Source organism: Trichosurus vulpecula, chromosome 3, assembly GCF_011100635.1.
Source record: "Trichosurus vulpecula isolate mTriVul1 chromosome 3, mTriVul1.pri, whole genome shotgun sequence".
Taxonomy (NCBI): Eukaryota; Metazoa; Chordata; class Mammalia; order Diprotodontia; family Phalangeridae; genus Trichosurus; species Trichosurus vulpecula.
In genome coordinates this window covers 132,783,234-132,810,465 of record NC_050575.1, presented here as the reverse complement: position 1 = coordinate 132,810,465, position 27,232 = coordinate 132,783,234, and the positions used below count along the sequence as shown (strand labels likewise).

The window sequence follows — 27,232 nt, the reverse complement described above, 5'->3', positions numbered from 1 at the left end:
AACTCTAATTCCTCTGTCATTTAGTTTTACTAATTTACCAATGACCTCTGTCAGTTGGTTTTACCAAGAGAACACAGCCTCCTACAGTACTGGCTCTCCAAGCCTGATTAACCAGTCTCACTGCCTTAGGTTCAAGCAGCTTCCCATCCTCTCATCTTTATTCTTATCAACCCTATTCTATCCCACGGCATCTCCATTCCAACTCACCCCTGGTTAGCTCATTCAATCTGTCCTTGGGAAAATCCCAGTAACTCTCAGTAACTCTCCTACATCTGCAAACTGTTCAACCAACATAACTTCCAATTTCTTGATTTAATGAAAATTTCTTTCTCCTCTGAGATTACCACATCCTCTGTAACTCCCCCCATTGGAGGTTACTCTCTTATTACATTAAGTCTACTCTCCCCCTTCCCCCTGTCTTTTCTTCACTCACAAAGCCAGGAGGGATGGGAATAGTCTTTACTTCCTAATTAAGGCTCTAGTCCATTCCTCTACTTCCTCTTTTGAGGCTCATGTAATAAACTTATACCACTCTATCCCCATGCTAGTTGCTATTATTTACTGATCTTCAGTGTATTCTTCCAGCACTTGTAATGCCTTCTGTACCTGAATCACACAGTCTTCTTTGCCCTCATCCTCAGGGACTTCAATATTCACGATGAAGACCTAGCAACTTCCTCAACTCCATGACCTCCATTTCTGCCCTACTTCAGGAAGAACAGAACTGGCTGAACTACATTAGAGAAACTGCAAGCATTTTCAGTGAAAGCTGCTCTCTGTCACAAAAGCCCGTCTTTTTAATACTGGTGCTATACGGTGGTAAACCACGGAACATAACAAGGGGCACTTTGTAGATGTTTGGTGGGCGTGAACAACCTACAAAATATGTCGATGATGACTTCGGGATGAGGAGTGACATAAAAGACAGCATCAAGGATACGTATGACCAGAAGAAATGATGAGTAGGTCATGTAACGGAAGTGAGGGATAATAGCCTGGAGAGTCACACTGTTATCTGGGAAATACTAAAAGATCCAAAGGAAGGCCTCTAGTGTGCTGGAGAGATGCTCTTTTATAGAGATTATATAGAAGGATATGGACAAGAATTACAATGAATGAGAATGAGAAGATATGGACAGCTGTGATCTGCTCTCGTGAAGAGACTGCCCATGCAAACATGATTACAGATTCCTTGAAACAGCTAAACAATTTGATCAGATGATCACTGGGGTTTTTTCATGTCTAATATTCTTTATCTTTGACTATAACTTGTTTCCAAAGAGATCAAGGTAAAAAGCTGCATGCAGTTATGTCACCAACTTGAATTTTAACAACTACATGTATGCAACTGTTCTGACTGCATAAATATGATTGTTCAAATTCAAGTAGGTGAGGAGAACTATCTGCATGCTTTATAAATAACAGGGACTAATTTTCATGTGTGGCTTGGGGGGTCTGGCTACATCTCACAGTCACATTCATTTCATTTTTCAATGTCCTGCCCCTTAGGAATCTAATCACATCTCAGCTGATCCACCCGCTGATCCACTATGATTATTCAATAAGTCTTTTCCATTGATGAACTGATGTCATTTTCTAATGGGTACCTTCGCCAGAGACAATGTTACTCTGATAAGCTGCCAGTTTCACTGATGTACACTAAGAACAATGCCATTTTCTCTCTGGCTGTTGTCTGTATCTCCCTCTTACCATGGACCCTTGTCTGGAAGATGAATTTTTACCTTATCTTGCTGGAACCCAGGACCTCTGTGATACTGGCCTCCCCAACTCTGATAAATGAGTTTTGCCCTATTTTTCTGGGGCTCAGACCCACATGCTATGCTGATGCCTACATATAGCCAATGCTTTCCACTTCCACCATCCTTTTTTTGGTCATTTCCCCTCATTAGAATCTAAGCTTCTTAAGGGCAGGGGTGGATGGGCTTGCTTATATATGTATTCCCAGTTTGTAACACAATGCCTTGCAGAGAGTAACACTTAATAAATGCTCTCATATCCTCTCTTTCTCTCTCTCTCTCTCTCTCTCTCTCTCTCTCTTTCTCTTTCTCTCTCTCTCTCTCTCACACACACACACACACACACACACACACACACACACACACAACAATCAACCCCCTAGAGCCCATGAAGTCTGGTCCCCAGTGTCCTCATCTGCAAAGTCAATGGAATGGCCTCGGAGATTCTTTCCAGTTCTAAGACTATGCTTCTGCATTTCTAGACTGTGTGAGGTAGCTACCAGTTGTACTAGCCTCACAAGAATTAGAAATAGTAGTCTACAACTGAGCTCCAGTTCTGGGCAGCACTATCTTGTAGGAAAGGTCAAAGGCCTTTACACAAAGGTACTTAAGTTCCTATCTGAGCCACTGTGACAATCTGATTCTAAACTCCTTCTGGGAAGGGCATTATTCCTAGTGCATAGCATGGGTTTTTTTTTGTTTGTTTGCTTGTTTGTTTTACAGTACATAGAGGCATTCAATAAATACTTGTTGAATGAATGTAAGAAGTCACATTTTGAAAAATACTGTAAAACTGAGGGTACAACTTAGACTTCAACCATTTGGTTGAACACTTACTGTTTTTCGCCAGAGAATTGCCCGGTATTGAGGGACACGTTGATTGTTCTGGTCAGAAAGCGCTACAGACAGAAAGAAAGGGCTCTTCTCTATGTCAGTGCCAACGTAATTCTGATGGACTGGAAAAGAAATGTATTCAGAATTGCAGTTACAATTTGCTCTTTCTTATTCCACTATCCTGTGAATTAAGGCTCTCCCACAAACCAATCTGCTCTCTTCATACCTGAATGCTGTCAAACATCAGGAGAAGACAGGTTTCATGCTAACTTCTTTTACTACAACTTTTCTACCTCTTTTCCCTAACTCTGAATCATCCTTTATCTGGCAAGAAAATTAATTGAAATCATAAAATTTTTAGATCTAAAAGGGACCATTACAAGTCACTTATAAATGAAGAAAATGAGGCTGAGAGGTTAGGGGGCATACTTACTAAGAGAGGTTAAGGTTACAAATCTGGCTGGTGGTAGAGCCGGGCTCAGAGGCCAGGCCTCAGGCTGGCCATCCATTGCTTGCCCCGCTATAGCCCCCACCCTGACTCCTTCATTTTTAATCTATTCATTATTCTAATACCTTTACTACTCCACTGCATTTTAATTAGTTTCTACTAATCCAATTTTCTCGCAAATTAAAAATATTCAACTTTTTCTGCAGAAAGGTTAAGCAACTATGAGTGTTCTTCAAACCTTGATGACACCTTCAATATATTCTTTGAAGGCAGGTACCAGATTTGCATTATATTCTCTTCTTTTGGTATTTAGTCTATCATGTGTCTTTAGTTCTTCAATAGATTTGTGAACTCTTCATGGTGCATGCTAACTGATACTTTCCTCTATTGATGGAAAGAAAGCCCAACCCATTCAGACCTTCTCATTCTATGTAATTCTTGTTCAAATCTTCCCATAAAACAATTTCAGTTCAAGAAACATTAATTAAGCATAAACAGTATTCAAGGCACAAAGACAGATATAACATATACCTTTCTCTCTAGGAGCTTGTAATTCAATCAATTGGGAAGGGCACATACACAAATAACTGGTATGACACAAAGGAGTGAGATAAAGGCCATGGGGAGATTCAGGTCTGAGAAATACGAAGTGGGGAAAGATAACTTTTATTTAGTAGAGACAGGGGTGTCAGGGAAGGCTTCACAGAGGAGGAGCCATCTGAGTTGTTGCTTAAAGGCAGGGAGAGCCTTCCAACAGTTGGAAACGGGGTGGGCAGGTAGGAAGGAGGGAAGCAGAGGGGATGGTATGAGTGCAGGCAGAGAGGTGAGAGAGCAGGACAAGAACAGGGGTATGGAATGTAGTCCATTTTGGCAGGAATACAGAAGGGAAGTTCTGAGTGAAGGCTGGACTGGTAGAAAGCTTGGAGCCATACCATGTCTTGAACGCCAGAAGATAGATTTTTCTACTTTATTTGATAGCCAGTGGGGAGTTAGTGACTCACAGAGTCTGGTTCTGTGTTTGCAATCTGTTCTCTGGTAGGAAGTTAAGCCATTTCTTAAATTGCTGATTTCTTCAGTATTAAGAGAATATGTAACCAGCTGCTACTTTATGCCCCAAACAACACCCTGGGGGCATGAAAGAATTAAAGGAACATCCCTAAGCAGTCAGCTACACCCTCTCCCTTTCTCTGGTCTCCTAATCTTTTTGGCCTTGTGATGATTCCTTCATTTCCTACTCCCTCTATCTTTAATCTCAGCCCCTCCCACAGGCTCTTCCTCTGCATTCACACATGCCCCTCACTAGTATCAACTCCAGCTTCACTCATTCCCATCTATGATCTCATTGAGCATTCTGTTTACTGTTTATCAAGGAGAAACAACGCACAAAGTACACACAGAATATGCTGCACTACATGTGGTACTCAATTCTATGGACTCTTTAACAGTCTTTTTTTTTTTCAACAGTGAATTTCCATCCTGTCTTTCCAACTACTCAATCTACCTTTTGCCCCTTCATTTCCAGTGCAAAAATAACTGGTTAAGATTCACGTAAGTGGTCTTTTTCCCCCTGCACTTCTGAAAGGAACCTTTAATTTTATAAAGTTCATCTTTAACCTTGAAGTCAGTGTTCTAAATTGTTTCAGATGCACCAAACTGATTGAGTTTAATCTCTGCATATACTGTAGGTTTGCATAAATTATAACATCAAAGCTTTTATGACATCTTAAGTCAGTTCAAATGTCCATTTTTCTAAAGCAACATCCTTACCTTGTCCTAAGAAATACTTGAAATACCATCTGGTATGATACTCTGGGTTTTCCAGGTGCACATCTGTTCTACGCCAGATACCTGGCAAGTCAGGAGCATTCTGAAATGGAGCAAAATGATGCCATTAGAAACTTATTCAGAAAGAGTAAACACAACCTGGAGTAAACAAGCAGGATGTTTAAGTGAAAACAACAGAGAAATGATAGGAAAACATTTTTTCAAAAGTAGGATCAAAAATTGTTAGCCCTTGTTCCACTGAAAATTTATGGTGACCTGTGTGGAGCTGTAGCGTGGTTGAAAGTGCTGGGCTTGGAGTCAGGAGGTCTGGGGTCAGATTCCTGCCCTTAAACACCATGTGACTACAGGCAAGTCTCTTAGCCTATTTGAACCTCAGTTCCCCAACCTGTGAAATGGGAATAATCATACTTGGACTATATACCTCAGTGGGTTGTTCTGTGAAAAGAGCTTTGTAAACCTTAAAGTACAATGTCATTGTGTATCCTAAGTACCGGCTTCTAGTCTCTCTCTGGCCTAGTGCTTCTACTCTATGTATTGAGTGTGACCTTCAAATCCCCCTCTGCAAATTCTCAATAAGCATTTACTGAGTAGCTGTACATCTGAGTAGCTGTACATACTGAGTAGCTATGTGCACTCACAGGCACATTCATAGACCACATGATTTAGGGCTAGGAGCTACTTTAAATATTATGTAATTACAGGATCCCAGAATCACAGATCTACAGCTGCAAGATACCTCAGACATCATCAAGTCCAATTCTCTCATTTACAAATTAGGAAACCGAGGCCCAAGGAGGTAAGCATAATTGCCCAAGTTCACAGAAGTTACAAGTACCAAAGCTGCCCTGGTCAGACATTTGGAACATTATGTTCAGTTTGGATCACTATGGTTCAGGAAAGACATTGGTAAGTTAAGAGAATAATGAAGATGATGATGATAACAGCATTTATCTAGTGCTTTAAAATTTACATATGCTTTACAAATATTATTTCATTTTATGCTCACAATAATCCTGGGAGGTAGGTGATATAAATATCCCCATTTTACAGATGAAGAAACTGAGATGGGGAGCAATCAAGTGATTTCCCTAAGGTCACACAGCAAGTAAGTGTCTGAGGAAGGATTTGAACTTGTGTATTCATGACTTCAGGCCTACAACTCTCTCCACTGAGCTACCTGACTGCCATGCAAAAGGAAGATAACCATAATGCTGAAGGACCTCACGTCCATACTATCTGTAGATCAGATGAAAGAATTGCAGATGTTTATCTTGTAGAAGAGAAGACTCAGGGGTGACGTGACAGCTGTCTTCAAGTATCCCACTGGCAGTCACAAAGAAGAGGAATTAAGACTTTTTCTGCTTGGTCTCAGAGGGCAGAACTAGGTGCAATGAGGGTAAGTTGTGAAGAGACAAACTTAGGCTTGATGTCAGGGAAAAATTCCAAATAATTGGAAATTTGCAAGAATGGAATGGGCTGCCTGGGAGGTACTGGGTTCTCCTTCACTGGAGGTCTACAAGCAAAGGCTGGATGACCTATTGTCAGATGGATTATGGTCTGGATTCTTTTCCAGATAAGGGTTGACTTAGAGGAAGGCTGAGATCTCTCCTTCTTCTTGGGGCAGCTGGGTGGTGCAGTGGATAGAGTGCCAGGCCTGGAATCAGGAAGACCTGCATTCAGATCTCGTCTCAACCACTCACTAGACATGTGACCATAGGCAAGTCACTTAACCCTGTTTGCCTCAGTTTTCTCATCTGTAAAAAGAGCTGGAGAAGGAAATGGCAAACCACCCCAGTATCTTTGCCAAGAAAACCCCAGATGAGCTCACAAGACGTCCAACACCACTGAAACAACCGAACAACAAAGAGTATACTTAATAGGGGAGTGACATCTCTGCTTTAGGAAAATCATTTTGTAGTGGGAGGATACCCAAGACAGAGAGACCAATTAGAAGGCTATTGCAATAGTCCCTGTGAGGGCCTGAACTAAGACAGCAGCTGCATATTTTAGTGAGAAGGTATTGAATATGAGAGATGTTGTGGAGGTAGGAATGACAAGATTAATATTACATCACAGAGCTATTAAATAGCAGAGCTGGAATTTTAGTCTCAGGCATCCTGGTTAACAGAGTCCAGGGCTCTTTCTAACACATCAGGATCTGGGGGAATCTAAGGGATGCCAAAATTGAGCAGACTGAGGGGATGACAGGAGCTGATTGGGCCAAGACCTGATTTCTGGTTGGCAGGACAGATGCAAAGAAACGGAGGCATTTCAAAACTAGAGAAATGATATAACATCACTATATAACATAATGATATTATTATAAGGTATGTAGAATACAGTTATAGAGAGAGTGAGTTTCCCTATTACCCTCTTTCTTACTCTGTCTAGGGCTGTCATGTGGAAGAAGAATTAAGCATATTTGTCTTGGGTCCAGAAAATAGAACTAAGACCAACTGCTAAAAGCTCCATCAAGGCAGATTTCAGTTAAATATAATGAAGATCAGTTAGAGCAGTCCAAAAGAAGAATGGGCTTAATAAATATTAATAAATACTTGCTGATGGATTGATTGGATTTTCTTGAGAGGTACTGAGCTCTCCTTTCCTTGAGGTCTTCCAGAAGGAGTATTACTGAGAGGATTCTTATTCAAAAGACTAAATGAGCTCTGAGGTTCCTTCTATCTCTTCCCTTGTTTTAAGAACTGAGAAGGAAAAGAGTAAAGGCCTCTGCCCAGGATGCACTTAAAGCTTTGCTCATTTAGGAGTTATCTCCTGGGTCTCAGTTTCTTTCTCTATTAATGAGGTGGTTGGACTGGATTACTGCTAAGTTCCCTTCCAGCTCTAAACCCAGAGACAGATCATAACAACTCACATTTCTATAGCACTTCCTGACCTACAAAGTGTTTTCTTCACAGAAGCCCTCCAAAGCAGGGAGTACAGACATTGTACCCCTATTTACAGATGAGGAAACTTATGGGACTCATCCAGGGTCACATAGTTAATAAACTGCAGAGCCAAGATTCAAATTCAATCTTCTTTAAGACTACTGTTCTCTGCACTCCAGAATGTTACCTTTGTTTTACGTACTAAGATATGGGCTTATTTATTGAAAACCTCCCCAAGGCTCTCTCCAAGTCTGTTCATTCTTATTTTAGTCACAGTTCTAACAAGTTTGGGTAACTGGTTTTCTGGGGCACCTCAGAAAAGAAGTAACCACTTAGGGCAGGGATGCAGCCACTAGCAACAGGCACTCATGGCTCACAGTGGAACGGTCAGCTGCCAGCTTCATTGTGGGTAAAGAAACAAAATAAATTCTAAAAAGCAAACATAACTCAAAACCACAGCAGTCTGAGGTCCTTTAATTTAGGGTCAAAAAGCCCTGCAGAGCTCAATAGCATGAGCCTCAGGGCAGGCAAGAAAGAAAAACTGAAGTTTTTGATAAGAATGATAAACCTGAATCATCAAGAAAGAATTAATGCCCAAGAGACATTCTACCTTTAGAAAGAAAGGGGTGTGTGCAAGGCATTTCAGAAAGATTTCCATCTAAAACAGTGAAAATAAAAGCAGCTTTGTTAGCTCCAAAGGACTCATGATGGAAAGAGCTATCTACATCCAGAGAAAGAACTACGGAGTCTGAATACAGATTGAGGCTCTTTTTCTTTCTCTTCTTTTTTGGTTTTGCCTCTTCTTTCTCATGCATGATTCATTCCATTGGTCATGATTCTTCTTTATAACTTGACTATTGTGTAAATAAGTTTAGTGTGAAGGTATAAGTAGAACATGTATTGGATTCCATGCCGTCTTGTTGCGGGGAGGGGAAGAAGGGGAAGAAAATTTGGAACTCAAATAAAAATTTAAAAAATCTATTTTTTTTAAAAGCAGCTTTGTTTAAAGCAAGGGTTCTTAACCTGGGGCCGGAGTCCATGGATAAATTGTGGGGGATCTCATAACTTGAGTGGCAAAAAAAGAAGCACCTGTATTTTCACTAACCTCTAACTTAAAAAGAGCATTTCCTTTAATTAAATTTCCTTTAATTTATTCTGAAAAGGGGCCCATAGGTTTTATCAGACTGCAAAAGAATAAGTTTAACCACATGGAAATCTTACTTATATTGAACACTTTCCATGGAAAATGCTGAAGACAAGTTAAAAGTTATTGGGGCAACTGGTGCAGTGAAAGGAGCAATTGATTCATATTCAGGAGACTTGGATTCAAATTCTAGCTCTGCCACTTACTAGCTGTGTGATCTTGGGCATGTCACTTAAACCTCCCTGAGCCTCAGTTTCCTCATTTGCAAAATGAAGATAGTAATCCTAGCCCTCTCCACCTCATAAGGTCAAGCCAAGAAGCATTATTAAGTGCATCCTATGTGCCAGGCACTGTGTTCTGTTCTAAGTGCTATGGGGATCAGATGAGATACCTTAGGCAAAGTGCTTTGGAAACCAGAAAATACTATGTAAATGTCAATTATTTTTATTGTTATCAACAGCGCTGGTTTAATAAAGGCTATAACATACTATGTTTGTGGGTATATGGATCTCAGTGCTTTTTCTTCTTATCTTTTCTGGGCTTGTTAAACTACCTATGTAGCACATATCAGAATAAGAGCAGCCAATCTGCTTGATAATAGGAGGCAGAATTTGCCACTGTCAGTGAAAAAGGTCTGTTTTACACACACACACACACATACACACACACACACACACACACACACACACACACACACACCTTTGTACATTTCTCCTCTGTTGTTGGGAGAACATTCTCCTGGGTCTCTATCTTGTAATACTTCAGATATTCACTTTTACACCACCCAAGTGGAGTAGAAAAGCTGCCGATACACAAAGGATGGCTTATGATATCAGTACAATTCATTACAACTTTGTCTTAACGCTTCCTTCAGGGATGATGCATGAATCTCTATGGAAATGCACTGAAGCCCTGGGCCACGGTTTATCCATAAATCCCACTCAGGTTGTAGTTTGCCAACCACTGCCTTATCTTCCATAGTCTTCCTTCTTTATCTCTGGGTGGTATCTGATACTGTTGGCTACTCTTTTCTCCTGGATAATCTCTCTACTCTCTGGGGTCTACAATGTCTGGGGACATTGCTCCCTCCTGGTTCTCCTCCTCCTGTCTTCTTCTCAGTTTCCTCTGCTGGCTCATTATTCATGTCATACCCCCAACTGAGGATGTCTCCCCGGCTCTGTCCTGTGTCTTCTTGTCTTTTCTCTCTATAGTCTCACTTGGTGACATCATCATTTCCTATTGGTTTACTTAATATCTTTACCCAGATGACTCCTGATCTACATATTGAGCCCTAGTCTCTCTTCTGAATCACCAGTGACCTATTAGACATTTTAAACTGGATGTCCCACAGGCATTTCAAACTCAACATGTCCATTTTCCATACCTCCTCTCCCTACCTTCCCCCCAAACTCTCTTCTCTTCTTCCAAATTTCCTATTACTGTCAAGGGAACCACCATCCTTCTAGTTGCCTAGCTTTGCAATCTCAGTGTTGCCATTTACTCCTCACCTCATACATCCCATACATTGCTAAATCTTGTTTCTACCCCCATAACATCTTGTAATATGTCCCCTTCTCTCTACTCACACTGCCACCACCTTGGTTCATCACCTCTCACCTGAACTATTATAATAGTTTTCCTAACTGGTTTCCCTGCATCAAGGCTTTTGTCTTTCCAATTCATCCTCCATATACATACTTCCTAAAGTTATTCTCCCCACCCACCCAATTAACTCCTGTGGCTTCCTCTTACTTCTAGGATCAAATAAAAACTGCCCTGTTTGGCATTTAAGGCTTTTTACCACCTGGCCCCACCTACCCTACTAAACTTTTTTTTTTTGGGGGAGAGGCAATTTGGGTTAAGTGACTTGCCCAGAGTCATACTGCTAGTAAGTATCAAGTGTCTGAGGCCAGATTTGAACTCAGGTCTTCCTGAATCTAGGACCAATGCTCTATCCACTGGATTACCTAGCTGCTTCCCTGCCCTCCCCCCTCCTCCATGACTAACCTTCTTACACATCATATGTTCCTCACGCCATGCTTTTTGATCTAACCATTTCGGCCTTCTTATGGTTCCTTACATAAGACACATTATCTCCCATCTCTAAGCTTTTGCAGTGGTTATCCCCCTGTGCCTGGAATGCTTTACCTCTTCACCGCTTCCTTTTAGTCTTGCTTCAGGACTTACCTCAAATGGCACTTTTCTACATGAGGCCTTGTTCCTGGTTCCCCCTCTACTTGTTCCCCTGCCCCCAACTCCAAGGGTCTCCCCTCCCCACAAGATGACTTTGTAACTGTTTTGTAGATACTTATATGTGGGCATGCCATCTATCCTGTTGGAATGTAACCCTTGTGGCCTGGGATTATTCATTTTTGTTTTTGTATCCCCAGGGCCTAGCACTTAATAAAATGGCTTGTGCCTTGATAAATAGTAAGTATGTGGATTGTGAGCTCCACAAATGGCTCATCACTGTGTCATAGAAGCTTAATGTGCATGGTTAAAAAAAATGGGCATTGAATATATTCCCTTACCTCATCTGAAGAGCCATTTTCCACTCTGAATCTTCCAGCCCTTTGTATGGCTCCATCAGCATCGCTGGAAATAAGCTGGGAAAAACAAAGGGTTAAAATTAGGCAGGCAGTCCCTGCTTCCTGACACTTGCTTTTAGCTCAACATGTCTAAGTATCAAAATTCAAGAACGGGAGATAAAGGATAGGGCCTGGCAGTTTTTAAAGGGAGTTCTACCAGCTAACCAGGCAATCGTCTATTTATACTTACCTTGAAGTATATATCCTTCAGGGAACCTAGGCAAGGGCCATGATTGTACTAATATACAAAAAATATTTTCATTAAGTTTTGCTACTAGAGGAGGGATTTACTATTTGCACTGGAAGTATTAAAATGAGCCACGTCAAAGGGCAGGGAATGTCTGAAACAAAAATGAGAAAGGTACAATGATAAAAGATCTAAATTTGAACCAAATGTATTATCACAGCAATATTTTCCTTCTAACAATATTGTTAACATAATTTTCATCTAAGTAAATGCAAAGCCGTGGATGGTCAAAAAAAAGAAATTGGCCCGCTACAAATCCAAGCTGTGAAAACGAAAGCCAAATGTCCAGTCACTGGCTGGCATGAAATCAAGACTTATAGTTGTATTATTAGAAAGCCATATTGGGTTATTCAGTTTAAGATGGCTTAAGAAAATTCCTTTCCAAATTAGGCAGATTGTATTTTAGCTGTAGCTACAGCCTGTAATTACACACAATCTTCAAGGCAAAAGTATGATTCAATCTTGGATGATGGTGAGTGATGAAGGAAGATGTGGTTTGGCAAATCAGTATTGATCATTAGCTTTAAACTGCTGACTCAAGATTTGCCATTTTTCCTCTTCCTCAATCTTCTTTTCTTCCAATTTAGAGTGTACAATATGCTTTGTAACATACAAACTATGGTTTGTTTCCATAAACTTGTCTAATTAGCAGGCATATGCCAAAAATGACTTTCAATTCACTTTAATTCAAGGCTTCCACATTAAAGGTACACAACTTCTTATACCAATTATAACAATTTTCATACGATTGTAAAAAGATATGACAAAACCCTAAATAAGACTGGGAAACTTGAAGAGAAAAATCTTAAAAATTATTTTCCAAAAAAAAATTGAAAAAAAAAGTATTTTAAAATTTTAATTGCTGAATTTAATGTTTAAACTAAAGTAAGGAATCTATTTATATATTGCTTTATTCTTTAAAAAAAATTACTTCTAAAGAACTATGCTATAGGAAACTATGGTTTCTTTGGTAATAAGGAAACCTTCTACCAATGTAGGTGATTACCTTCCCTTTAACTTCAAGTCTTAGAGAGTTGCCTAGAGCACTGAGTGGTTAAGTGACTTGCCCAGAGTCACAGAGCCAGTATGTGTCAGGGATGGGACTTGAACTCAGCCCCTACTGGCTCCCACCCCAGTTCTCTATCCACTCACTAAATTACACTGCCTCTATCTATATATTTTTTAACTACCACCTTTATGGATGACTCTCGAGTCCAAACCGGTGGTGTGTTTGCCTCAGTTTCTTTAATTTAATATTGTTTCCCAAGCAACTCAAACTCAAAATGTTTAAAAAAACCTCAACTTTTCTCCAAAACTACAACCTTTCTCACTTTGCTTATTTCTATAAATGACATGACTCAGGTTTTAAACTTGGTCATACTTGATTCTCTCCCTTCCCCCACCCCAGCCCTGACTTTGTCCTAGGTTTGTTGAATCTTCCTTCATAATATCTCTGGAAATTCTCTTTTTCTTTCTACTCACTCTGTCAAAAACTAGGCCCTCATCTCCCCACGACTGGACTATTAGAATATCCTTCTAATTGGTGTTCCCTCCTCTAATCTATCATAAGCACTCTTTGTCAGATTAATTCTCCTAAAACATCATTTTGTACTTAAGCTTACTGCTTAACAAATTTGGAACAAACTCCTGATGTAACATGCAAGGCCTCCCACAATTCAGCCTCTATCTACATCTGCAAATAACTGCTTCTCTAAACCAACCACTCAACTAAAGTCTAACTAACTAGTTTACTTATTGTCACCCAAACACGCCGCACACATTACTGACTCTGCATCTTTGTTTGTGACAGCTCTCTTACCTGGAACACCCTCTTCCTTCATTTCTCCTTGCCTATATCCTATCTATTCTTTAAGGCCTAGTTCAAGTCTTACTATCCCCGTGAAACTTTCTCTGACCTTCCCAGCCTTCAAAGGACTCTGCTCCTTTCAGTTCTTAGAGCATTTATTGCCAAATGAAGTGAGATGGCCAACATAAGCTACCTTGTATTGTTATTTGCCTATTTATGTATTAGATCATCTCCCTGAGTAGCCAAAGCTTCTTGGAGGTGAATACCATTATTCCATATGCCTTTAGCTCCCTCCCTGCCTAGCACAGTGCCTTGAATAAAACAGTCAAGAACCGTTAGCTCATAATGACATGAAACAAAAGAAGCCTCAGAACTATAAACATAGCCTGGGCAGAGCCGACTGTGCTGTCTCTGACTGCTGACTTCCAATCAAAGCTGAGGGATTTGGGGTGAATGAGCAAGAAGCATTTTACTATAATAAAAGGCTGGGATAAAACCAGGGTTGGATTAAACAGCAGTAAGTAATAGCTAAATATTCGTGAGAAAACTGCCAACCTCTACCTACGTGTTTGTTGAACATTTCCTCTAATTATAGGAATTTAGTGCTGAAAGGGAACTTAGACTCAATCTAATCCAGATGAGGAAGCTGATGATCACAGAAGTGAAGGGACTTGCTACAGATCAGAAGGGAGCAAGCGGTAGACCCAAGATTCAAATTCAAGCCCTATCGTCAGCTCTATTCTTTTTTTCCATTCTACCACGTTGCCTTATCATGTCATATCATTCTGGATCATCTTTCCAAAGAGGAGAAGGAAACAAGCATTTATTAAGCACCTACTATATGCCAGGAACTATGCTAAGCACTTTACAAATATTATCTCATTTGATCCTCTCCACAGCCCTGGGAAATAGGTATTGTTATGATCCTCATTTCACAGGGGAGGAAACTGAGGCAAACAGAGCTTAAGTGACTTGCCTACTGTTTTAAAATGTTGCTATGCCTAGCTGTTTTCTTAGTAAAGAGTTTGGTTTTCAAAGGAACACATGATCTAGGTGTGGAAGTAGCTTTAGTGATATAATTTGATTTTTTTAAAGGACAATGAAAGGAAAACGGTCTTATCTAGATTTCTGACAAAAGGATGTACTTATCATTCAGACTAAAACCACTGTTCATCTGATGAGGATATACCCTAATTTTAGGGAAAGTATCAGAAAGCTTCTACAAATAAATAGCTTCTATAAGTACTGAGTTGCCAAACCTAAAAAAATATAAATTACCAAAATAAAAAGTCATATCTACCAAATTTCTATTTACTGATCTTCATTTATTCATATCCATTCAATGTTATGTATTGAACACCTACCATATGCAACAAATAGAAAAGATCACAATGGAGATGCGACAAGAGGATGAGAAAGACACCATTCTTGCCTTCTAGGGACTTTAAAATATAGATAGGATAAGACACGTACACAAACAAATGCTGGCTTCAACACAGACCTAAAGAACAAATTCTCTTAAGGTATGCACCTGGAAGACAAAGATGCTACCTATGCTCCTCTGGTACTACCTTGGGAAAACACAAACTATGTTAGATAAACAAAGTAAACAGGTTTGCGATATACTCAATGCTTATCACAAATATCCTGCTGCAGCTGTGCTTATAATATTCAAATGTTCATTTTGGCCCACGGGAAACACCTACCCAGGAATTTCCCCTTTCCCTTGCCCCAAACCCCAATGCTGATTGGCTAGGGCCTATCAGTGGAAGGTCACACAACTGTGCAGCACTGTCCCAAAAAGGATATTCAACGAACTTGGCATGAGCGATGTTGACAAATGAGTGATGCGCCAGTGCAGTGTCTGAGAGGATAACTGGGCGTTAGCCTGGACTCCAGGAAGACAATAAGAACTTAGCTCCACAGTGGTGCAGTGAAGCTATTTGGCCAAAAGGTCACTGGCCTGTGGGCACCTGGACTGTGAGGCATCTGACCATGAAATCTAAGCTGATGCTGGCTGCATCTCCTGAGAAAAAGAGACTATAGTTTCGGGTAGCTACAGAGAATTTCAGTCAGAAGGGAGCTGTAGTCCAACCCACATCTGAAGGAATCCTTCTATGATGTATTCAGCAAATAGCCCTCCAACCATGAAAACCTCTGGTGAGGTGGGACTTGCCACCTCATGAGCTATCCCATTTCACTTTTGGATAGTTCTGATGAGGAGGTTTTTTTTTTCTTACATCAACCTAAACTTGTTTCTCTGTAGATTCTACTCCTTAATCCCAATTTTGTCTTTAAAGGCCTCCCAGTTGAGGACCACCAAAGGAAGTAAATCAAGTTACCAAACATCTATTAAGCACCCATTATGTGCCACACTCTATGAGATGTGTTAGAATGAGCCATGCATCCCTTCAATACCAAGTGAGTGAGGCACGTGAAAGGTCTGTGGATTTTCAATACCACGTGCATGGTAGGCCTATTGTATTACTACAGCCCATTCTTATCCAATGACAAAATAACTTTTCCAAATACAGTGTGTGCTGTATTTGTGTGTATCTAAAGTGAGAAACAGGATTTAAATTCCACCAGTATAAGCTACTCCTAGCATGGAAATTCAGATCAGCAGCTCATCTAACACTAACATTCTTAGACAGCTGACTGGTACATTGGAAGCTTACGTGACTGGCCTATGGTCAATCTTTTGCTTTTATATCACTACATTTCCCAATGTCTCTCTCTCTCTATCCCCTTCTAGAGAGGAAAGAATAAACAAAGAATTTTTAAAAGAGGAGAAAAAACAGTTCAGCAAAATTAACCAACACATCAAAAAAGTTTAACATTATATGTAATGCTCCACACCCAAAGCCCCCAACTTTTATAATGATTATTATTTCTTAATTATGAAAAAGCATTTGGCTAGAGCAATGTCATCTTAAAGGCTCTTTTCTTCATATCCATACATCAAAATCATTAGAAATTCTATGAAAATAACAACAGAAAGCCTTGTTTAATAACCTTTTAATCATAAGCAATCAGTGAAACAAACAGGGAGACAGATGTATGCTCAAAAATATGGTGATCCAGTGCAGGCTAAGTTGAAGAGTGATTCCCTATAGACTAGAGGCTTCCAAAAGCTCCTGTTTGTAAAAGACATTGTGCTAGTTGTATCAAGTCTTGGAACACTGAAGAGTCTCCTGGAAGAGATCTATAACTACTCAAAAGAGTTTGTCCTGACTATCCATGCAAGAAAAGCCAAGTGAATGAAGAATATCTATTGTCCATATTATGACACACAGACTTTTCATAAAATATCATTGTGACTAATTAAAGCCTAATAATCAAGATTAAGACTAATACAAGGAGGCCAATTTAATCTCATGGATATCACAAAAACATGATGAGATAAGATCCACAAATAGAATATGGCTTGGAAAGGTTATACTTCAGGTAAAAGAAATAAGATAGGTAAGGGGAGATGAAGTATGATAGTACTGTAATATTAAGAAGATATATTCTTCTGGGGAAATTTAGGGACAAGAGGCTGGAGATATATTGAAAAGCATTTGAGGAAAGGTCAATACAGAATGAAACAAGCAGTGCTGTCATAGAAGTATTCTACAAATCACCTGGAGCCAAAGAGAAAATAGATGAAGAGTTTAGGAGAGAGATGAAATTTTGATATGGAAGCCTGATAGTACAGAAGTACAGAAGTGATGGGGGACTTGAACTATCCAGATATCAGATAAAGACAAAACTCAAGACAGCTAATAATTTACTCAAAACGTAGAGAACTTACAAAGAAAAATTCTATTAATAAATTCTCACCAATAGGGAAGGAATGATTGTTCGGATGGAAAGGATGGGAATCTCAGAGAAAGTAACTGCTCCATCTTTGAATCTGTGACAGAGAAGGTAGGAGAAGCCAGGAATAGTCTGATAGTATCTTAGATATTGGGAGTTCAGATTTCAAAGGGCTCAGAGGAAAGATAGGCACAGAGGAAGTCAGCCTAGGAGAGATGGGAAGCTGTCAAGAATGAAATTTTGAAGTCACAAGGTAACAATTCCAATGAGGAAATGTAAACCATATTTTTAAAACTGTCATTAGTAATTGGTTAGTTCAAAAGAAAAACTGGGGATGAGCTGATAGTGATGTGGTGATTCTAAAAAGCAAAACTGTGTATAAAAAAGTGAAAAGAGCAATTATCTCATATAAATGAGGCATGAGAGGAAGAACTGATACAGAGGAAGCAGGTGGGGGCAGAGGGCTGGTAGTGCTGGAACCCGATGCTCAGCAGATCTGCGTTAAACAGGGCACATATACATCTAGAAGTGTATAAAAGTCTTCTAAATTTGTTTAAAAAATAAGAGGATGAGGGAACAGGATAAGGGGGGTGGTTTAGAAGGGTGTGTAGATTAAAATTTAGGAGGGTGGGGGGAAGAAAAAGGGAGAGACCCCTAGAGGAGTGGGTAGAACAAGGAAAAGCAGGGTTATACAATAATATATTACAACGATTATAAATTATGACCAAGAGGGATTCATAGCAGGAATGCAGGGATGGTTTAACATAAGGAAAACTATTAACATAATTGATTATATTAATAACAAAAGAAACAAAAATCACAATAATATCAATAGATGCAGAAAAAGCATTTGATAAAGTAGAATACTCATTTCTATTAAAAACATTGGAGAGTATAGGCATAAATAGACTTTTCCTTAAATTGATAAGAAGCATTTACCTGAAATCATTAGCAAGCATTATTTGTAATGGGGATAAGTTAGAAACTTTCCCAGTAAGATCAGGTGTGAAACAAGGATACCCACTGTCACCAATATTATTTAATGTTGTATTGGAAATCCAAGCACTAGCAATAAGATAAGGAAAAGAAATAGAAGGAATCAGAGTAGACAATGAGATAATAAAAGTATTTCTTTTTTTGCAGATAATATGATGATATACTTGGAAAATCCTAAAGACTCAACTAAAAAGTTAACTGAAATAATTCATGATTTCAGCAAAGTAGCAAGATATAAAATAAATTCACATAAATCATCAGCAATCCTATATACCACCAACAGGATCTTGCAGGAAGAGATAGTTAGAGATACACCATTTAAAATAACTCTAGGCAGTATAAAATACCTGGGAATACACCCACCAAAACAAACCCAGGATCCATATGAACAAAACCATGAAAAACTTTGTACACAAAAAAATAAGATTTAAGTAAATGGAGAAATATTAATTGTTCATGGGTAGGCAGGGCCAATATAATAAAAGTGACAATTTTACCAAAATCCATCTATTTATTCAATGCCATCCCAAATAAATTACCAAAAATTTATTTTACAGAACTAGAACAAATAATAACAAAGTTCATTTGGAAGAACAAAAGATCAAGACTATCAAAGGAAGTAATGGGGGAAAAAAGTAAAGGAAGGAGGTTTAGCAGTACCAGATCTTAAACTATATTATAAGGAAGTAATTATCAAAACTATCTGGTACTGGCTAAGAAGCAGAAAGGTAGATCAACGGAACAGACTTGACATGCAATTTACAACAGCAAACGAATATAGTAACCCCGTGTTTGACAAGTGTAAAGACTTAAGTTTTGGGGATAAGATTTCATTATTTGGTAAGAAGTGTTGGGAAAGCTGGAAGGTAGTTTGGCAGAAATTGGGCATAGACTAATATCTTGCACAATCTATCAAGATAAGGTCAACATGGATATATGACCTAGATATAAAGGGAGACATGAGAAAACCTGAAGAACGTGGAACATAGTACCTATCAGACTTACGTATAGGTGAAAAATTTATGAACAAACAAGAAATAGAGAATGTTGTGAGATATAAAGTGGATAATTTTGATTTCATTAAATTAAAAAGGGTTTGTATAAATAAAACAAATGTAGCCAAGTTCATAAGGAAAGCAGAAAACTGGTAAAAAATTTTATAGACAGTTCCTCAGATAAAGGTCTCATATCTCAAATATACAAAGAACTTTGTCGAATCCATAGGAATGTGAGTCATTCCCCAATTGATAAATGACCAAAGGATATGAACATGCAGTTTTCCAATGAAGAAATCAAAACAATTTATAGCCATATGAAAAATGATCTAAATCATTACTGATTAGAGAAATGCAAATTAAAACAACCTTGAGATATCATTTTATACCTATCAGATTGGCTAAAATGATAGAAGGGGAAAGTGACAAATGTTGGAGGGGACGTGGAAAAATTAGGACCTTAAAATTCATTATTGGTGGAATTGTAAACTAATCCAACCATTTTGGAAAGAGATTTGAAACTATGCCCCCAAAATTATTAAGCTGCCTATACCCTTTGACCCAGCAATACCACTATTAAGTCTGTTTCCCAAGATGATTAGGGCAGATGGAAAAGAACCTATGTATTCTAAAATATTTATAACAGCTCTCTTTGTGGTGACAAAGAACTGGACACTGGGAAATGGCTAAACAAATTGTAGTATATGTTCATAATGGAATATTACTCTGCTATAAGAATGACGAGCTCAATGGTTCTAGAAAAGCATGGAGAGACCTCCACGAAATAATGAAGAGTAAAATGAGTAGAACCAAGACAACATTTTATACAGTAATAGTAGCATTGTTTTAAGAACAACTTTGAGCAACTAAGTCATTCTGACTATTATAAACACCCAAATTAACCACAAAGATCTTATTAAGATGTTGTTTGAATCCAGAAAAAGAACTGAAAAGTGTGTGTGTGTGCGCGCGCGCACACTATTAGACACATTTGTGTCTAATAGTAGCCATCTCAAAGTTTGGGGCAGGAGAAAAGAGGAGAAAAAGTTACATGAAAACTTTGTTGTCTATTTGAAAGGAATAGCAAGTTGTACATAATGAATCTGCAATTTCAAGTGCAATCTTCTGTGTTTCTATCCCACTTTATTATGGAAATGTTTGTTTTATTTCTAAAGTTAAGAATAAAAAATAGAATTTTTAAAATAGAGTAATTTTGATGTACAGAGTACTCACCAACAAATTTAGATTTTAAGATTTTAAAGACATGTACAGAAGATGGAAGCAAGATAAGACAGCAAAAGATGAATATAAAAGCATGGCATGGTCCTGTAAGAAGTGTCAGGAGTACTGCAATTAAAAATGGAATTGAGGTTATACAGGAAAGCTAAGAATAACCAAAAGGGTGGATTGATTTGGTTTAAGCTTACCTGGAGAAAATAAGATCAAAGAATGGATAAAACCATTGCTTGGGGTGGTTGGGACAATGGTAACTCTACATTTATTTTTATTTGTTATTTATCAATTTTTATTTTGTTTGTTTTTTCTGTCAAAGAAAAGGATCTTTAGACTGGAAAGGGCAGAACGAAAATGGCTAACAGGGAACTGATACACAAGGCAAAATAGGAGATATTAAGAGAGTACCCAGCCTCCCCTTATGAATTCCAATCACCAACTACATCCTTGGGTGCTTAAGAAACTGGTATATATGGATGCTGAGCCACTGCCAGTGATCTCTGAAAGGTTGTGAAGAACTTGAGAGGTACCCACAGGACCGGAACAAAATAAATGTCCCAATTTTTCAGAAAATGGAAATGAACAGAGCTTGCAAACTATGGGCCAGGGAGCTTGATTTCAATACCTGGCAAAATTCTAGAAAGCATTATTAAAGTGATGCTTAGTGGAACTCTAGAAAAGGGAAGTGGTATTCTAAAAAGCCTGTATGGCTTCCCCAAAAAAGGTTAGGCCAAACTAAATATCTTTCCTTTTTTGAACATGGTTTTAAACAGGTTTACCAGACTAGCAAATCAAAGAAAAACTATACACATAGTTTTGCTACATTTCAGCAAAGTCTCTCATTCATGCTATTCTTGTGGAAAATATGAGCTATCCAATAGTATAATTAGGTGGATTTGGAACTGGGTTGAATAGCCAGATCCATAGTAGAAACTAATGGTTTTATATCAAACTTGAGAGAAGGTCTACAGTGGAGTGCCCCAAGACTCTGTACTTGGCTTTGGATCATTTAACAATTTTATCCATGACTTGGATAAAGTCACTGATAACACATTTATCAGATTTATGGATAACCCAAAGTTGGAAGGGATAGCCAACATACAAGCTGACAGAATCAGGATCCAAAAGGATTTTGGCAGGCTAAAACACTAGTCCAAATTGAATAAGATGAAATATAATAGGCATGATTCAATATGTCAATTAAAAAAGCATTTATTAAGTGCCTAATATGTGTGAGGCACTGTGCTAGGTGATGGAAATACAAAGACAAAAATGAAACAGTTGCTGTCTTTATACATCTTACATTCTACTAGGGTATAAACTCTGCACACAGATAAGTAAATATAAAGCATGCAAATTAATTTTGGGGTGGAAGAAGTACTAACAACTGGGGGAATCAGAAAAGGACTCTCATAAGAGATGGCCCTAGAGTCAAGCCTTGAAGGGAGCTAGAGATTCCAAGCAGCCAAGATAAGGAGGGAGAGAAGTTCGGACACCAGAGATAACCAGTACAAAGACACAGGTGAGAGATGGAAGGTCGAGAGAGATGTGAATTGCAAGTAGGCCCGTTTGGCTGAAGCACTGAGTGCAAGAGAGAGGAGGCATCATCATTTTGATAGACTGAAAGTTCAACACGAGTCTGGAACGATAGCTTGACAACAGATTGTGAGAGACTTCAAATGTCAAACAAGTAAGTTTGTATTTTATCTGCAAGACAATAAGAAGCCACGGAAACTTCTTGAGGAGGGCAAGTCTGATAATAGTCAGACCCATGCTTGAGGAATTTGGCTACTGTGTGATGGATGGACTGGAGTGGAAAAAAGCTGGATATAGGGGGACTCATTAGTCATCCAGGACATGAGTGCCTGGGTTAGGCTGGTGTGAGTGAAGGGAAGGACAAACATTTAAGAGATGTTATAGAGATAGAATTGATAAGAATTTGCAAATGATTGGACATAGGGAGGGGAATGGTGAGTGTAAGTGAAAAGACAAGGATGATTTTAAAGCTGGTTGACTGGAAGGATAGTGATTCCCTCAACAGAAATATGGAAGTCAGGAGGAATGGTGAGGTTAGGCTGAATAAGTCAAGTCTTACTATTGGGTTAAAAAAAATCAAATTTCACAAGTGCAAGATGGAAAGGCACGCTTAGATGGTAATTTATTTGAAAAAGATCTGGTGACTTAAATGGATTGCAAGTTTAATATGAGTCAACACTGATCTGAGAGCTAAGAAAGTGAATGTGATCTAATGCTGCCTTAAGAAAAGGCACAGAATGCAGGAAAAAGAAGACAATAGTGCCCCTGTACTTGGCCCTGGTCAGACCACTTCTGGAGTTTTGGATGCTACCTTTTAAGGCAGGATAAGCTGGAGAGTGTCCAAAAGAAGGCAATCAAGATTCTGAAAGCCTTTGGTTCATGCCATATGAGGATCAATTAAAGGAACTGGGACAGTTCCTGCTCTGAGGGGAAAGAGAATGAGGCGGCGCTCACAAAGAACACTGGCTGTGATTGAGTTCTATTACTTTACTGTTTATCCTTGTCCTAAATAAAAATTACTATATTGTTTCATTTAAAAAAAAAGGTAGCCAGGTGGCACAGTGGATAGAGCTCCAGACATGAAGTCAAGAAGAACTTCAGTTCAAATGTGACTTTAGCCATTGACTAGCTGTCTGACCCTGGGCAAGTCATTTCACATCTGTCTGACTCAGTTTCTTCAACTTTAAAATGAGGACAATGATAGCAGGCGATAATAATGAACAATAATAAACAGGGACTGTTTAGGACAATTATGGAGGACTGTTTCAGGACTGTTATGAGGACAAAAATAAACAGAAGCTATTTAGTCTGAGGAAGAAAAGACTCAGTAAGGACATGATAACTGTCTATTATTTGAAGGGCTGTCGCATGAATGAGGGGGAAAAGGCAGAGGGAATAAACATTTATATGAAGCCTACTATGTGCCAGGCGCTGTGCTGAGCACTTTACAAATATTCTGTGATTTGATCCTCACAGCAACCCTGGGAGGTAGATTCCTTTATTATCCCAATTTTACAATTGAGGAAACTGAGGGAAACAGGGTTTGCCTTGCTAAAGGTCACACAGTTAGTAAGTGTCTGAGGCTGCATTTGAACTTAGGACTTCCTGACTCCATTGTGGTACTACCTAGTTGATTTGCTCAGTTTGGATTCAAGGGGCAGAACTAGAAGCAAAGGATAGAAGTTGCAAAAAGACAAGTTTAGGCTTGATGCCTGAAAAAAATTTCCTTACAATTGGAACTATTCCAAATTGGAATGGGTTATCTTGGGAAACAGAGGGTTCCACCTCATTGGTGGTCTTCATGTAAAAGCTAGAAACCCATTCATCTGATATGTTGGAGAGGGGATTCCTTTTCCATTTCCCAGGCTGGGTTGGAGGCCCCTCTGACTCAGAATTTTGTAATTCTGTGAGTTAAGGACATCTTCCCACCCCCAATGCAGACAGTCACATGTTGGAAATGTTTCAATTTGACTTTTATAAATTCTCAGTTTGCAGTTGTCTCCTGAACAGTGCTGTCAGTGCCTGGACATGAAAAGACATCACCGGGTACAACTCACCCCCAAAATCTCTTTTCTCCAATTTATTAAACACCTATAATTGCCCCATCATGGGGCACATTCCTAAAGCGCAGGTCTGACTATATTATTTGCCACTAAAAAAGCTTCTAGGATAAAATACAAACTCCTCTGTTTGGTATTTAAAGCACTTCACAATCTGGTTCTAGCCAACATTTCTTGGTTCTTCGCATACTATTCTGTATTCTTGCAAACTAACCTATCTGTTGTTCCTCATCGATGACATTCTACGTTTCCTGCCTCCAGGCCTTTGCACAGGATGTCTCTCTTGCCTGAAGTGCACCCCCTTCTCATCTCTGTCTCATGAACCTCTGGCTTTCTCCAAATACTCTGTTCAAATGCCACCTCCCAAATGATGCCTTTTCTGATCCTCCCCCAGCAGCTAGTGCCTCTCTCTCAACCCCTGAAATTACCCTACAATTGATTTCTGTGTACATATTTATATTTATTTACATATATGCACACATGCATATGCATGTTATTCATCTATGTTCACTTGACAAAATGTAAGATTCTTGGTGGCAGGGACTTTTATTTTTTTCTTTGTACCTTCAGTGTTTAGCACAGGGCTGGACACACAGTGGGTGCTTAATAAATGCTTGTTGATTGGGCTGCCCAAGGCCACACTGTTACCAAGTGTCGGAGCCAGTATTAGAACTCGAATGTTCTTGCTTCCAGGTGCAGTATCCCTCCACCACAATATCCACTCTGTCTTTCCACAAAGAGCCAGCATGACTTCATCATGATTAGGTCATGCCAGACTAACCTCATTTCCTTTTTTTAACAGGGTTACTGGATCAGAGGGACACTATAAAGACAGTCTACCAAGATTTGAGCAAAGCATTTGACAAAGCCCTTCTTTCTGTCAGAGTGGACAATTTGGAGAGATGTGGGCTAGACACAAGTTCGATAAATGGCAGGTGTGGATCTGGTGGCTGGGCATTCTTGTCTGGGCACAGGTCGGCCTCAGAGGTTCTCTTTAACCCAGATTCTGTCATGCTTTATTCTCATTTCTCCCCACTGTGCAACTGCTGCTTGTTTTCTCCTTACCGTCCCCTGAACATACCATGATCATTGCTACCTCCATGCCTTGTCCTTCCTCACTATCAATCCAAATTTACACATCTTTCAAGGTTGGCTCAACTTCCAATTCTTAATTAACCTTCCCTGACTAATCCTGCCCCACAAAGAACTCTTTTCTCCAATTTATTATGCACCTACAATCTATATCACATCCTTGCACTTGATGATACTACATGAAACATAATATGGAATGAATAATACACCTTATTTTTCTAACTAGATTATAAGCTCCCTGAGGACAAAGGTCATCTTTTGTCTTCTATATCCCCTCCAGCACCTAGTATAGTGCTTGATACACAAGAAGCATTTAAAAAATATCTGATGAATCAGACACAGAAAAAGCCTTAGTAATTACACATCTCTGACAAATTCATACTTCAATCTGTCAAAAAGAAAGTTTGCTTCACAAAGCCTTTTAAATTAATGGGTGGCAATATGAAAATAAATGAGATCGAAATAACTCATTTCTTAAATTTTAAAAATATAAAGGGAGTATCTAATATTCACAAAACGATTGCTTATCAACACGATTGAGAAACACACTTTCCTAAACATTTATTCATGCTTTTTTGCAATGTAAAATCCTGGTTATATTTATCTCTGAAATACTGGTGGCTGTTCTTCTTCTAATATGTAAAATGCTGCTTAAAAATTTTCAAATAAAACACTAATACCTTGGTGGAAAAAAGTATATATTTTCATTGTAGAGGTCTGTAATCAACACATTTATCCTGTTTTAACCAACACTTTTTTTCCTTCAGAAAAGCAATCCATATTCTAACCTTAACAAATTGAAGCAGTCTATTAACAATATATTATGGAAACTATTTCTCTTTCAGTCAAAAATTATTTTACCCAGGAGTTATTTGCAGTTGGTACCAATTTTTCAAAATCTGTCATGAAAAAGATTAAAGTGCAATCTTTTTTTTTTTAAACAAATCAACAGAGATGTGAGGTTAAAAGTGTGTAACAAAAGAAAAAGATTAAGATGATGTAATTGTCAAAGCCGCTTCGGCACTCTGATTTTTCCCAATCCAATCTTCATACTATGACCATAGTATTACAGAATTAGTAAATATACAAGCAAGATCTGATGAGCGTCGTGATTTTAACAAAATGTAAAACAATCTGTTAGCACTGAATAGGCTATAAACTTACCAGCTCCACAGATCCATAATGTTTTCTACTGAATTCCCCTCGTCGGCAACCTAGGTCTTCTGAGACGGAGCTGGAACAAAAATGCTTCATCAGTATTATACATAGCTCTCTGGCCACAAATCTTCTGCAAAAATCTACCACCATTTGCAAAAAAGAGCTCCTACTGAACAAGGTTTGAGCTCATCACTGCAGGGGAGCCTCCTTGCAACACACACAATCTCCAGCAGCCATTGCAGAGACTGGCTTTCATGTTAGCCTCAAAGAAAATAAAATGCTCAAGCCATCCCTGGAAGGGCAGACAATGAGGAAATTAAATATTTAGCCATTTGCGATCGATTGAGATTTCCAAGACGGCTACTGGTGGTTTATAATTGCATTTGAGAGCTTTCTGTTTATAAGCAATGGGAAGAGAAACCCTGCAGTAACCCTGATGCATGTCATGAAACAGCTGAAGCAAATCTGCAACCATTTTGTATGCTGCAATTAACTTCCATTCAGGAGAGTCTCTTCTAATTGTCTTAAATATTCAACAAATAAAGGAACATATTATTTTACTGCTAAACTTAAACTCAAAACAAAACACCTTCAGAAACCACTATAGATAGGCCCATCTCTTTTAATTTAAGAGATCAATGTCCCAGCACAAAGGACTAGAAGGACTAACAGAAAATCTAGTATTCAATTTGGAGATCTATTAGGGAGAGTTTCTTGCACAGCAGAAATTAGTATTCCCCAAATAGAAAGAAAAACCTTAGTTCAGATATGACAAATCACATACATTTCATTGAAGAATAAATTAAAACAAAAGGCGAAACAGTAAATGTCTTTGTACCTTGGACACAAAAGGCATTTATTCTCTT

At 38.8% G+C, this 27,232-nt stretch overlaps 1 protein-coding gene across 1 annotated transcript in view; it reads right to left on the bottom strand.

Moving 5' to 3' along the window:
* GARNL3 (GTPase activating Rap/RanGAP domain like 3) overlaps positions 1–26,516 on the bottom strand; it is a 187,607-nt gene extending 161,091 nt beyond the window's left edge. Inside the window, exons 1-4 of the mRNA XM_036750526.1 lie at positions 26,373–26,516; positions 11,385–11,459; positions 4,807–4,906; positions 2,595–2,713 (exon numbers count right to left, since the gene is read on the bottom strand). Of these exons, the coding sequence (XP_036606421.1) occupies positions 2,595–2,713; positions 4,807–4,906; positions 11,385–11,459; positions 26,373–26,516 (438 nt within the window). The remainder of the gene's footprint in view (positions 1–2,594; positions 2,714–4,806; positions 4,907–11,384; positions 11,460–26,372) is intronic.
* Positions 26,517–27,232: the final 716 nt, after the last annotated feature.